The sequence below is a fragment of the Oncorhynchus gorbuscha genome, linkage group LG13 (assembly GCF_021184085.1).
Source record: "Oncorhynchus gorbuscha isolate QuinsamMale2020 ecotype Even-year linkage group LG13, OgorEven_v1.0, whole genome shotgun sequence".
In the NCBI taxonomy this organism is placed as follows: Eukaryota; Metazoa; Chordata; class Actinopteri; order Salmoniformes; family Salmonidae; genus Oncorhynchus; species Oncorhynchus gorbuscha.
In genome coordinates this window covers 80,152,981-80,167,049 of record NC_060185.1, presented here as the reverse complement: position 1 = coordinate 80,167,049, position 14,069 = coordinate 80,152,981, and the positions used below count along the sequence as shown (strand labels likewise).

The 14,069-nt window shown below is 46.4% G+C and overlaps 1 protein-coding gene across 1 annotated transcript in view; it reads left to right on the top strand.

Annotated features, from left to right (window-relative positions):
- med12 (mediator complex subunit 12) overlaps nucleotides 1–14,069 on the top strand; it is a 44,576-nt gene that overhangs the window by 26,850 nt on the left and 3,657 nt on the right. Inside the window, exons 24-42 of the mRNA XM_046295892.1 lie at nucleotides 645–755; nucleotides 875–988; nucleotides 1,178–1,341; nucleotides 2,061–2,240; nucleotides 2,830–2,901; nucleotides 3,196–3,353; nucleotides 4,727–4,888; nucleotides 5,143–5,254; nucleotides 5,854–5,943; nucleotides 6,435–6,544; nucleotides 6,763–6,898; nucleotides 8,212–8,361; nucleotides 8,803–9,168; nucleotides 9,951–10,101; nucleotides 10,482–10,696; nucleotides 10,985–11,059; nucleotides 11,277–11,497; nucleotides 11,921–12,050; nucleotides 12,768–13,028. Of these exons, the coding sequence (XP_046151848.1) occupies nucleotides 645–755; nucleotides 875–988; nucleotides 1,178–1,341; nucleotides 2,061–2,240; nucleotides 2,830–2,901; nucleotides 3,196–3,353; nucleotides 4,727–4,888; nucleotides 5,143–5,254; nucleotides 5,854–5,943; nucleotides 6,435–6,544; nucleotides 6,763–6,898; nucleotides 8,212–8,361; nucleotides 8,803–9,168; nucleotides 9,951–10,101; nucleotides 10,482–10,696; nucleotides 10,985–11,059; nucleotides 11,277–11,497; nucleotides 11,921–12,050; nucleotides 12,768–13,028 (2,978 nt within the window). The remainder of the gene's footprint in view (nucleotides 1–644; nucleotides 756–874; nucleotides 989–1,177; nucleotides 1,342–2,060; nucleotides 2,241–2,829; nucleotides 2,902–3,195; nucleotides 3,354–4,726; nucleotides 4,889–5,142; nucleotides 5,255–5,853; nucleotides 5,944–6,434; nucleotides 6,545–6,762; nucleotides 6,899–8,211; nucleotides 8,362–8,802; nucleotides 9,169–9,950; nucleotides 10,102–10,481; nucleotides 10,697–10,984; nucleotides 11,060–11,276; nucleotides 11,498–11,920; nucleotides 12,051–12,767; nucleotides 13,029–14,069) is intronic.

Here is a 14,069-nt window from a genome sequence, read left to right as displayed (position 1 = left end):
ACACCGAGGCCTGCCCTGCTTGAATGGAAGGAACTCCCTGCCCCATAATGCATTGCTTACTTCTGTCTGTCTGAGAGGGAGGTAAATGCCACAATGTGTTTGAGCCCACTCTGCAGTTTGTGTGCACACGCACGCACATGTGCTGTGGCCAGTCAAGGCTGCCCCTTGCTCAGGGGACAAGGCCCCATTCAGCCTGTTTTTAAAGTCCCCTGTGGGCGTTAGTTACCACACGTACGGCCAGACAACCCCCTCCACCCTTCCCTTCTCCTCCTCAGCCAGCAGTTCGAATTCTTGTTTGGCGACACTCCTTCGCAGCCAGGCTCTGAAAATGGCACTTAGTATTTGGTACTCCTTGAAAGTCAATTTAGGACACCTTCCAAGTTTTTCAAGCGCTTCTGTTCTCTGTAGTTGGCTGTGTTATTCATTTGCCATGTCATCTTGACAACTTGAAGCTCAAGGCTGTTAGTGTAAAGTCTATTTTTTTGGTCATACTGGCCCATTTATTATGTATTAGAATTTGGTTTAAATTTGAAAAATGTGACTTTGCTAAAGCAGTTTTAATCCCCTTCAGATTCCTTGTTGAGGGTGTGTGTGTGCCCCTCTAACCTACCTTTCTACTGCTCTCTGTTTGTCTCTCCCCCCAGCCTGCAGTGAGCAGGACTCTGAGCCCGGAGCCCGTCTGACCTGCAGGATCCTGCTGCACCTCTTCAAGACCCCCCAGCGCAACCCCTGCCCCCAGGATGGAGCCAAGTCAGGTACACACACAGCAATCCCCGGCTCCCCACACCCATTTGAACCCACATCGGAGCAAATGTTAATGAATTAATTAATTGATTTAATGATTGTTTTAAAGATACAATTTTATATTTTGCAGATAAATCTTCTGTTGGGATCCGGTCGTCGTGTGACCGTCACCTTCTGGCTGCCTCACAGAACAGCATAGTGGTTGGAGCTGTTTTTGCTGTCCTAAAGGCAGTCTTTATGCTGGGTACAACTCTCAGTATTATGCTATTACTTTGTCCTTAAAGTTGCATATAAGTCCACTTTGACAATTGAATGTGATTAGATTGATGTAATAGATAGACATTTAATAACTATAATTACAACTGGTCACCAGTAAGACCACATAACCCTTAAGTTATATATTTTGTAACATTTTATCTCCATCTCTCTCTAGGCGATGCAGAACTGAAGGGATCGGGATTCTCTCACCCCGCCGCCCTCGATGACATCGCCGAAGACGACATGGGTTCCAAGAAGTCGGGCGGCCGCACCGTCTCCATAGAAACGGCCAGCCTGGACGTGTACGCCAAGTATGTGCTGAAGAGCATCTGCCAACAGGTGAGAACATGAGAAAGAAGGTTATCGTTCACACCAGGTTTACATTTTTCCCTCACACCAGAAGCTGCATATTTCCGAATGCAGTAATGTCCATTTCATACAGTTTAATTTCAGTCAACCCAGGAGTAAACTGAAATTCACATTTTTCAAATTGAAAGCTACTGGAAGTTCTGTTCACTTCCTGAATTGAAATGTAATTGACCCCTTCTCTGGTATTGGCACTCTATTTCTATGCATTTAATCCTTTCCGATAGATAACTTTTGAAAACGGGTCACTTCTGCTCTCATGAGGCAAGGTTGACCCCCCCCACCCGTTAGTCTGTTATTTTCCTCCACAACACCAACAATTACAAACTTGAGTCATGACCAGTACTTCTGTTTTCCACAGAGAAGCACATTGTCTAGTGGTAGTTGCTGAATGTCGACAGGTGCAGTCATTGTAAATCTCAATTTGCTCTTACCATAAATTAAAGGAGTGTTTGCCTAGCTGTTGTAGACAGATTGTGTACAGTGGAAAACTCAAAGTATTTTTAAATTGATGTAGTGAATATATTTTTTTCTTCATATGATACAATAAGGAATTTTCAAATTATGATTTTAATTTAGATTCTCTTTCTGCATTGACTGAATTGAAAACTGAATTAACCCAAACCCTGTTCAGTATATACCCCTTGGTGATCTCTCTCTCTTCACTCATCTCTCCTGCTATCATCTGTCAGGAGTGGGTGGGCGAGCGCTGTCTCAGGTCCTTGTCGGAGGACAGCAGTGCCCTGCAGGACCCGGTGCTGGTTAACATCCAGGCCCAGCGGTTGCTGCAGCTCATCTGCTACCCCCACCGCCAGCTGGACAGTGAGGAGGGGGACAACCCCCAGAGGCAGCGCATCAAACACATCCTCCAGGTCAGCCCACACAAGCCCTATGCCCTGTTGTGGAACGTTCAGATAAAAACTTTGTGGAACAAACATGCCTTTCTGTAATGTAGAATAAAGAAACATTACATTTCTGTCTGCGCTGAATGTTGCCCTGGCAACAGACAGCACTTCTCATGGGCAGAGTAGACTTTTCACTTTTCCATCAAGGGCAGCAGATGTATGACCTAAAAGCTTTTTCTGGAAATTGCTTTGAAATGGTTTTTTGAAGCCATCAAGGCAAGTTGTAAGTGAATCAGTGTCAGCCCTAGATGATCCTTGGGGATGGCTGAGAGCACAGCAGAAAGACTCACACGGCACATTCATTAGAAATAGGGGGGGGGGGTTGTGGGTGCTAGAATGAATCAGTGGGTGAACTGTCTCTGAACCCCTGCCTTAGCTCAGCAGACCACATTAGGGTATATGAGTGTTCTGAGTTTGTGAATGACATTACTGCCATCTGCTGACTAAAGCAGCACTACAGGGAGAGTGGAGCTAAAGGTCTCTGACTATTTAACTGCTTGAAGATGATTGTATTATATACATGTCTAAAAGTGGTGTCCTATCCTCCTGCCTCTAGAACATGGACCAGTGGACCATGAGACAGTCATCCCTGGAGCTGCAGCTTATGATCAAGCAGAGTACGAACAACGTAAGTTACCAGACTCCAGTGTCCTGTAAGTTCCTGAAAACACTCACAACACTGCCATCTAGGCACAATTAAGCATTTTTGTTTTTTTTCTCAATAAAATATTGATTTAGAATACAATCCATCTGTAAATTTCAAGTGTACCTTTTGATTCAATGAAGTACATTGAGATAGTGGATTATGTCATAACCCTTCATAACTGTAGAATGTGGTGATAATGGCAGCCATCTTGTTCAGGGATCAATTCCCTGTGATTGAGGTTAATTGGACGAACTCGTCTTCCTTGTCTCCCTGCAGGAGCTGTACTCCTTATTGGAGAACATCGCCAAGGCCACTATCGAGGTGTTCCAGAAGTCAGCGGAGATGAACTCCACCAACCTCTCAGGGAACGGGTCAGCCGGCGCCGGCGGTTCTGCCTCCAACAGCAACAACCCAAGCAAGAAACCAGTGTTGAGGTGTGTATGTGTGACCTTTATAAATTCTCCCTCCCATTTTAAAAAATAGGCAGAGACTGCGGAACTGTAGGTAACCTCCCCCTCGCGCCCCCATGAATCCCTTTTCACCAGAGCTCAAGATCTGAATCACGTTCTGCGCATGGGTTTCTTTGCCTCTACTTTACACACAAAGTAGAGGCATCATTGTCATGCTGAAAGACCCAGCCACGTTTCATCTTCAATGCCCTTGATGGAAGGAGGATTTCCCTCAAAATCTCCCGATACATGGCCCCATTCATTCTTTCCTTTACATGGATCAGTTGTTCTGGTCCCTTTGCAGAAAAACAGCCCAAAAGCATGATGTTTCCACCCCCATGCTTCACAGTAGGTATGGTGTTCTTTGGATGCAACTCAGCATTCTTTGTCCTCCAAACACGACGAGTGGAGTTTGTACCAAAAAGTTATATTTTGGTTTCATCTGACCATATGACATTCTCCCAATCTTCTTCTGGATCATCCAAATGCTCTCTAGCAAACTTCAGACGGGCCCGGACATGTACTGGCTTAAGCAGGGGGACACATAGTGGCGGCATAGTGTGTTACTGATGGTAGGCTTCGTTACTTTGGTCCCAGCTCTCTGCAGGTCATTCACTAGGTCCCCCCGTGTGGTTCTGGGATTTTTGCTCACCGTTCTTGTGATAATTTTGACCCCACGGGTTGAGATCTTGCGTGGAGCCCCAGATTGAGGGAGATTATCAGTGGTCTTGTATGTCTTCCATTTCCTAATAATTGCTCCCACAGTTGATTTCTTCAAACCAAGCTGCTTACCTATTGCAGATTCAGTCTTCCCAGCCTGGTGCAGGTCTACAATTTTGTTTCTGGTGTCCTTTGACAGCTCTTTGGTCTTGGTCATAGTGGACTTTGGAGTGTGACTGTTTGAGGTTGTGGACAGGTGTCTTTTATACTGATAACAAGTTCAAACAGGTGCCATTAATACAGGTAACGAGTGGAGGACAGAGGAGCCTCTTAAAGAAGAAGTTACAGGTCTGTGAGAACCAGAAATCTTGCTTGTTTGTAGGTGACCAAATACTTATGTGATTTTTCTGGATTTTTTTTCTCATTTTGTCTGTCATAATTGAAGTGTACCTATGATGAAAATTACAGGCCTCTCATCGTTTTAAGTGGGAGAACTTGCACAATTGGTGGTAGACTAAATACTTTTTTGCCCCACTGTATGTTCTGGCCCACCGACCATCCGCTGTGACACAAATCATCCCGTGGCTGAATCTAGTTTCCTACCCCTAAGCTAAAGAATCATCAAACATGCTTTCTCATTGTTGGTGAAATCTAACCTCAGCGTAACAGCTTATTATTTTTCTTTGTGTTCCCCCCAGTTCGTCTGAGCGGTCTGGTGTGTGGCTGGTGGCGCCACTGATAGCCAAGCTGCCCACCTCGGTCCAGGGCCACGTCCTGAAGGCGGCAGGGGAGGAGCTAGAGAAGGGCCAGCATCTGGGGTCCTCCTCACGCAAGGAGAGAGACCGGCAGAAACAGAAGAGGTCAGATGACTCACCCTGACTATTTTGGGTCATGTCGATAATGCTCATTTTGTCAACATGGTTGTACTTTCATCCAGAAAGCGTGGTAATCTGCGTTAGATACTAAAAACAAATTGGATGCAGGAGTTATTATTGAAGCTGGGGCAAAAATGTTATCATAATTATGATGCAATTATGATAACATTTTTGCCCCAGCTTCAATATTCCCAAATTGATGGTGGATGTATTGCCCTTACACTTTTGTCTGTTTCCAGCATGTCTCTGCTGAGCCAGCAGCCCTTCCTGTCTCTGGTGCTGACCTGTCTAAAAGGCCAGGATGAGCAGAGGGAGGGCCTCCTCACTTCTCTCTACAGCCAGGTGCAGCAGGTAACACTCAACACAGCCTCTCCTCCATTTTCCTGTCTACCCAAACTCCAAATCCTACGCCACACCCACAGAAGTTTGTTTCATTTCCGCAATGAGTCTGGATCGGGGGTTACCTCCCTGACGATTTCTAGAATACAAACACATTCTAATTTTTCCGATTGCTCCCAGAAATTGATGGGTTGGGCCAGAGCCAGAACACATGTGGGTAAAGCAGCGGTTTGAAAATCCAATTGGTTTTAATACTCTGATAACTTAGAGATAATCCAATCACTGATGACTTTGTTTTGTACAACAGTCAGACTGACATTGTTGAAGTGACGTCAAAATGACAGAAGTATGTAGCTAACATAGAGCAGCGGAAGAATTCAGCTGGAGTCGTCAGACAACTCCCCCTGTCTTCTCCCACCTCACCTCTATTAGACCCAAATCCCAACTTGAGATCTGTGTGCATAACTGAAGATTCCGTTGACATCAATGAACACACTTTTGTGTAAAAATGTACATCTCATGTTAGGATTCCCCCCCTCGGTGTGCTTAATGTTGGCTAAATGTGCCGTCTCATGCTGACTGCGGCTATTGGCTGCGTTTCCATCTTCCAGATTGTAACGAACTGGCGGGAGGACCAGTACCAGGACGACTGCAAGGCCAAGCAGATGATGCATGAGGCGCTGAAGCTGCGGCTTAATCTGGTGAGGGCTCTTCATCACCATCGTCATGTTATCCCTGTCATGCCTGGAAGTGGTCACTTGTATCAGTTTGGACCAGATGGTATCTAAGGGGACAGAAATTCCTCACTAGGAAGGATTGGAAAGTGTTAACTTAAAATGACATTACGACTAGGTTCCAGTTTAACAACGTTTACTAAACCTTATTTCCACAGTACATGGTTGCCATTGCACTCAGGCCAGGTCCATCAACAGTGAGACTCCGGCGCAGGCTTACTAATAACAGAGTGATAGCACCGTAATAACAGAAATATAGGGATACTTAAAACATGAACTTAACAGAAAGTACGTCTGTAAACGGATTAAACCCATTTACTTACTGCTACAGAACACTTGTTTTATCCATTTAAACTATGTAGAGATCAAATTATTATAATGTTTTTTTTTTTTACTCTCTCCCTTTGAGTTTTCATGCATACTAAAAAGAAATTGGATGTGTTATCTTTGCTGTCCAGGTGGGTGGGATGTTTGACACGGTACAGCGCAGTACACAGCAGACCACGGAGTGGGCAGTGCTACTCCTCGACATCATTAGTAGCGGTACAGTGGACATGCAGTCCAACAAGTAAGTCACAACACAACTGCTCACACATTTTAAACTTCATGTGTTCATTTGTTGTTATTGTAATGTCACCGTGTAATGCATCACTGTATAATTTCCCCCCTTCCCTCTCTCTCTCTTCCAACTCCCGCTCGCTCTCTCTCCCTACCTCCCTCCCACTTGCTCGCTCCCCCCTGTTCTTTCTTTCTCTCTCTTTCTCTCGCTCTCGCTCTCTCGCTCAGTGAGCTCTTCACCACGGTACTAGACATGCTGAGTGTGCTAATTAATGGCACGCTGGCTGCTGACATGTCTAGCATCTCTCAGGGCAGCATGGAGGAGAACAAGAGGGCTTATATGAACCTGGTCAAGAAGCTCCGGGTAAGATCACACACATCACACTGGATGTACACTATATATACAAAGGTATGTGGACACCCCTTCAAATGAGTTGATTCGGCTATTTCAGCCACACCCTTGCTGTATAAAATCGAGCACACAGCCATGCAATCTCCATAGATAAACATTGCTGTAGAATGGCCTTACTGAAGTGCTCTGACTTTCAACGTGCCACCGTCAAAGGATGGCACCGCTGTTATTGTGAAGTGGAAACATCTAGAAGCAACAACTGCTCAGCCGCAAAGTGGTAGGCCACACAAGCTCACAGAACGGGACTGCCCAGTGCTGAAATGCGTAAAAATAGTCTGTCCTCAGTTGCAACACTCACTATCGAGTTCCAAACTGTCTTGAAGCAACATCAACACAATAATTGTTCATCGGGAGCTTCATGAAATGGGTTTTCATGGCCGAGCAGCCGCACACAAGCCAAAGATCACCATGAGCAATGCCATCTGGCAGTACGACGGACGAATCTGTGTGTGGCGGATGCCAGGAGAACACACACTGCCCAATGCATAGTGCCAACTGTAAAGTTTGGTGGAGGAGGATTAATGGTCTGGGGCTGCTTTTCATGGTTTGGGTTCGGCCTCTTAGTTGCAGTGAAGGGACATCTTATTGCTACAGCATACACTGACATTCTAGATGATTCTGTGCTTCCAACTTTTGAGGCAACAGTTTGGAGAAGGCCCCTTCCTGTTTCAGCATGACAATGCCCCCATGCACAAAGCGAGATCCATACAGAAATGGTTTGTTGAGATCGGTGTGGAAGAACTTGACTGGCTTACACAGAGCCCTGACCTCAACCCCATCGAACACCTTTGGGATGAATTGGGACGCCGACTGCGAGCCAGGCCTAATCACCCAACATCAGTGCCCAACCTCACTAATGCTCTTGTGGCTGAATGGAAGCAAGTCCCTGCAGCAATATTCTAACATCTAGTGGAAAGCCATCTCAAAGAGTGGAGGCTGTTATAGCATCAAAGTAGAGACCAACTCCATATTAATGCCCATGATTTTGGAATGATATCCTTGACGAGCAGGTGTCCACATACTTGTGGTTATGTGGAATATATAATAATGTATGTCCTATGTAGCAGAGTATTCCACCATTTGTATTTTATGTATTGAGGTCAATAGAAGGGTGTTATGCTCTGTGCTCGCCACAAGAGGTCCCCACTCACCTAGAATTCAGTTGAATCAAACTACGTTCAATGCTAGGAAACATTTCAATGAAATTCTTTTTGTCTCATTCTCTGCTCAAAGGTATCAACAACTCAAATGTTGTGTATTTGCAGAAAGAGCTGGGTGACCGGCAGTCAGAGAGTCTGGAGAAGGTGCGGCAGCTGCTCCCTCTGCCCAAGCAGACCCGTGATGTCATCACGTGTGAACCACAGGGCTCGCTTATTGACACCAAGGGAAACAAGATTGCTGGCTTTGAGAAGGAGGTACAGTACTATGAGCTCTGAGCCTTTGAAGGCATTTTCAACTCAATTGTTGCCTATATGACTGTTTCTCTGTCACCAGTATTGAGATTGACATTTTGGCCCACACGGTTCTTCATAAAATCTTGTCTTTCAGCTGTTCACTAGGAATGTCTTCAGTAACTTCTCTAAATAGCAGACCTGGGTTTTAGTTCAAATTCTTGATTGAGATTACCTGGTGAAGTGGAACCAATGGAATAGTCCCAAAACTGTAAACCATACACTCTGTCTAGATGCAGTCCAGGCACCTTCAAATGCTCAAAGTTTCTGAAAACATATAGTATTTTAACCCATGTCTGTTTAATTTTCCTGCATCTCAATATCGTAGTTGTCAGGAGATATTTGTGGCAACACCACTAATTGTAATTTTTATTGATGTAAAACCATCTTCCTCCTTTCCGTCAGGGTCTCCAAGTGTCGACTAAGCAGAAGATCTCTCCGTGGGATGTGTTCGAGGGTCTCAAGCACTCGGCCCCTCTCTCCTGGGGCTGGTTTGGTACGGTGCGCGTGGACCGTAAGGTGACCAAGTTCGAGGAACAGCAGCGCTTCCTCCTCTACCACACCCACCTGAAGCCCAAGCCGCGCAGTTACTATCTGGAGCCCCTTCCCCTGCCCCCTGAGGATGAGGAGCCGCCCACGCCCGCGCCCCAGGAACCAGAGAAGAAGATGGCAGAGCCAGTGAAGCCAGAGAAGAGCGTCCCTGCGGTGTCGTCCGATTCAACCAAGAAGAAGACCAAGAAGAAGAAGACACCGTCCACCAACAAGACTGAGGTTAGTGAGACACTGTGACAGGTTCTGTCCAACAAAACTGAGGTTAGTGAGACAGGTCCTGTCCAACACTGGGACAGGTCCTGTCCAACACTGGGACAGGTCATGTATTCTACCTAGGCAAGATCTAGAAATATAAAGTTACTCATAGCTTTAAGCACTCATGCGTGGCATCTTGACGAGGGATTTGAAGGCCTTGTTCTAAGGGTCCAAAAGCTGGATGATGATGTTATTGCACATATGACCCTTTTTTTTCTTCTTTTTACTCCTCCTTCTCGCCAATTTCATGATATCTATTTGGTAGTTGCAGTTTTATCCCATCGTTGCAACTCCCTTACGGACTCAGGAGAGGCGAAGGTCGAGACCCATGCGTCCTCCGAAACACGACCTGACAAGCCGCACTGCTTCTTGACACACTGCTCGCTTAACCCGGAAGCCAGCCGCACCAATGTGTCAGAGGAAACACCGTACAACTGGCGACTGTGTCAGTGTGCATCTGCCCGGCCCGCCACAGGAGTCACAAGAGCATGATGGGACAAGGACATCCCGGCCGGCCAAACCCTCCCCTAACCCGGACGACGCTGGGCCAATTGTGCGCCGCCTCATGAGTCTCCCGGTTTGTGGCTGGCAGCAACACAGCCCGGTATCGAACCCAGATCTATAGTGATGCCTCTAGCACTGCGATGCTGTGCCTTAGACTGCTGCGCCACTCGCGAGGCCCACATATTACCGTTCTATACAAGTAGCGTGTCTCATAGAAGATGCATGTTTTCTCCTCTCTCCAGGACTATGTGACCCGTACCCAGGGTGGACTGCCGTATGGGACGTGTATACCCCCAGACCCTCTCATGGGCCAGCAGGCCCACCCCTACAGCAGGATAGGCTACAACCCGCAGCCCATGGGCATGTATGCCCAGAACCAGCCTCTGCCTCCAGGTCAGTGCCAACATTATCATTGTCTAAAATCAGGGTTCTGATCCACGATCAGGTTTGCCTTATAGATCATGACGAATAAGATGACAAGGACAGCGGGGGTGCGTACCTGATCTTTGGTCAGCACTCCTACTCCGATACTGATGAATACAGGCCCTGTTGTATTTATTACTAGTGCGTTTTTACATTACTATCAAGAAACAAAACACTCTGGAAACCTGTATTGCTCTCATGACCTTTGAATGTGACATGTTTTGTTCCAGCCCAGGACTAGATTTTAATGCTGGGGTGGAGCAAAACCCTGCAACCTTGTAGTTCCCCCGGGACTGTGTTGAAGCTATTTGGAATTTTGACATTATAACGCTCATCTTTTTCCCCTTCAGGAGGCCCTGGTTTGGACACCCCGTACCGACCAGCCCGGAACCCTCAAATGGGCAAGATGATGCCCACGCGGCCCAGCTACCCAGGCATGATGCCCGGCATGCAAGGTGGCATGCCAGGCATGATGGGCATGGACAAGCAGTATCCGATGGGCTACAAGCCCCAACCCAACATTCCGCAGGGTCAGATTCTTCGCCAGCAGCTACAGGTCAGACTGGTGAGTGTGCAGTAACTAGACTCCACTGGAAGGGGACAGTAGTGAGTACAGAGGTTATTCTGGACTGGATCTACCACAGTGTGCCTGAGGGGTTTTCTAGAAGTGTTATTAACATGCTCACAGAATAGGACCTTGAACCTGGCTTTCGTTGTACGCAGGACATGTTGATAAGTTAGAGTTGGAATTCACTCCCTGTGGAGAAAAAAGATGTTGGCCTTCAGGTGTAAAAAGCAGCACATTGCTTTAAGACAACGTCGGAGGATGACTGTTGTCTCTTGTAATTTTCAGAACCAGAGTATGATAGGACCACAGATGAGGCAGATGACGCCTAACCAACAATACAGCTCCATGCAGCCAAGCCAGGCAAGTCTTTCAGATGAGACACTCTCAGCAACATTTCATGTGATTTTCTTTCCCGATGAATCCGTAGAACTTGTTTTCTTATATTTCCTCCACCTCTGAAATTGACTGCATGTATAAACCAGTGTCCTCTATTCCTGATCATCAATATTCTACCCATCTCCTCCCTACATATTGGTCCTATTTTCATGAACATTCTGGTTTCCCTCTCCATGTGCAGAACATCTCCCAGGGATATACCACGTACGGCTCCCACATTGGGATGCAGCCACACCCCTCTCAGGCGGGTGGTATAGTCCCTCCATCATATGGGAACCAGGGCTTCCAGGGCAGCCACCCGGGGGCCAACCCAGCCGTGGTGGACTCTCTGAGGCAGAGGCCCAGCGGCTATGTTCACCAGCAGGCACCGGGCTACTCACACACCATGCAGAACACACCAAGGTGGGCAGGAGGGAGGAGTTGCAGAGGGGTGGGTGTGTGGACAATACACTCCAATAGCACAGGGTTGTCTACTGTCCATTTATTATGGATATTTAGGTTACTTTTAGCTCATATTGTGTTCATGGGGTTCCATTTTTCACTCCTTTTTCTTGCACATATCAAGGCCTTAAATATGTCACATTTAGCATCACGGCCTAGTATCTGGATACAGCGTTATCAGTCAGTCCCACCTTTAAACTGGACTCTTGATTTACTTTAATGAGGTAGATGGGAACATTGGACAGTGCAATCACAGAACACGTCTTTGTTCCATGCTGTAGCACTATTGGACAATAGTGACCTTATTCAAGATATAGTGGTGTATTTATGAAACATTGATGATGTACCGGTCCACTGAATCTGTCTCTCTTCCACCATCTCCAGGTTTCCCCACCAGTCCATCCAGCCAGCTCCCGTCATGCAGCCCTTGAGCCACATGGGGGTCCACCCGGGCATGAGACCAAACCAGATGCTGGCCGAGCAGCAGCAGCAACAGCAGGCCCAGCAGCAACAAGCCCAGCAGCAACAGCAGCAGTACCTCAGACAGCAGGCACTCAGAGTATGCTTTGTCTAATTGTCTAAATACTACTAACAATCTCTAACACTACAGACCAACATGGAACAGTGGGTCAATACTATTGCAACAACACATGTACTGCTATTGCCACTCAATGTGCTATATATCTACATAACCACTTGAACATTCATTCAATGCTTTACCTCATGATCTAACACAGGTGTGGACAAATTTGTTTGGCTCTAGGGCCACATGGGATTTCGAAATTCAACTGAGGGCCACACAGATTTCTTTGTGGGGGACCGATTTGTTCTTCAGTCTATTTACAGGCCAGAAAAAGGGCTGTTATTTGAAAGAATATAGGTCCCATTTCTACATACTTTCTATCTAGTTTTAGATGTTCGAGAGGCCTGGAGTGTTTTTTTGCAACTCAAAATAATCAACCCTAATAACATCCCATGGGCTGTTATTAGCCCACTGCTGCTCTAGCATCATAGTCAGTGTTGGAATTCCTGTATAGTTGTACTATGGTCTAACCCTGCTCTTTTCCTGTGTTTGTCCCTGGCCCTATAGGCCCAGCAGCAGGCTCAGCAACAACAACAGCAGCAGCAGCAGCAGCAGGCTCAGCAACAACAACAGCAGCAGCAGGCTCAGCAACAACAACAGCAGCAGCAGGCTCAACAGCAGCAACAGGTTCAGCAACAGGTTCAGCAGCAACAACAGGTTCAGCAACAGGTTCAGCAGCAGCAGCAACAGGTTCAGCAGCAGCAGCAACAGGTTCAGCAGCAGCAGCAACAGGTTCAGCAGCAGCAGCAACAGGTTCAGCAGCAGCAACAGGTTCAGCAGCAACAACAGGTCCAGCCCCAACAAGTTCAACAACAACAGCAGCAGCAACAACAACAACAGCAGGTAGCGTCGGCCCAGCCCCCCGGTACCCAGGCTCAGAACCAGGCCCTGGGCATGCAGCAACCCATGGTACGTTCCACTTAGAGGGTTACGCTGTCAAATTACCCGGGGGTGGTTCCAAAAAGACAGATCAACTTAGCCAACTAACTGTCCTAAATATTCACATTTAACTTAATCTTTTTGAGAAATATAGACTTGAAATTAGCATGGTATAATTGACTTGAAAACCAACAACGTGTATTCAAGTTTATCAAAATGAACCAAAAAATGATATGTACAAATTTGTGTGTGTGTATACTATGTTTGTGCAGAACCAGTCAAAAGTTTGGACACACTTACTCATTAATTGTAGAATAATAGTGAAGACTTCAAAACTATGAAAGATCGTATATGGAATCATGTAGTAACCACAAAAGTGTTAAACAAATCAAAATATATTTTATGTTTTAGGTTCTTCAAAGTAGCCCCTGTTTGCCTTGATGACAGCTGTGCACACTCTTGGCATTCTCTCAACCAACTTCACCTGGAATGCTTTTCCAACAGTCGTGAAGGAGTTCCCACATAAGCTGAGCACTTGTTGGCTTTTTTTCCTTCGCTCTGTGGTCCAACTCATCCCAAACCATCTCAATTGGGTTGGGGTCGGGTGATTGTAGAGGCCAGGTCATCTGATGCAACACTCATCACTCTCCTTGGTCAAATAGCCCTTACTCAGCCTGGAGGTGTGTTGGGTCATTGTCCTGCTGAAAAACAAATGATAGTACCACTAAGCGCAAACCAAATGGGTTGGTGTATCGCTGCAGAATGCTGTGGTAGCCATGCTGGTTAAGTGTGCCTTGAATTGTAAATAAATCACTGACAGTGTCACCAGCAAAACACCATCACACCACCACCTCAATGCTTCACGGTGGGAACCACACATGCAGAGATCATCTGTTCACCTACTCTGCGTCTCACAAAGACAGCGGTTGGAACCAAAAATCTCCAATTTGGACTCATCAGACCAAAGGAGAGATTTCCACCGGTCTAAAGTCCATTGCTCGTGTTTCTCAGCCCATGCAAGTCTCTTCTTCATATTGGTGTTCTTTAGTAGTGGTTTCTTTGCAGCAATTC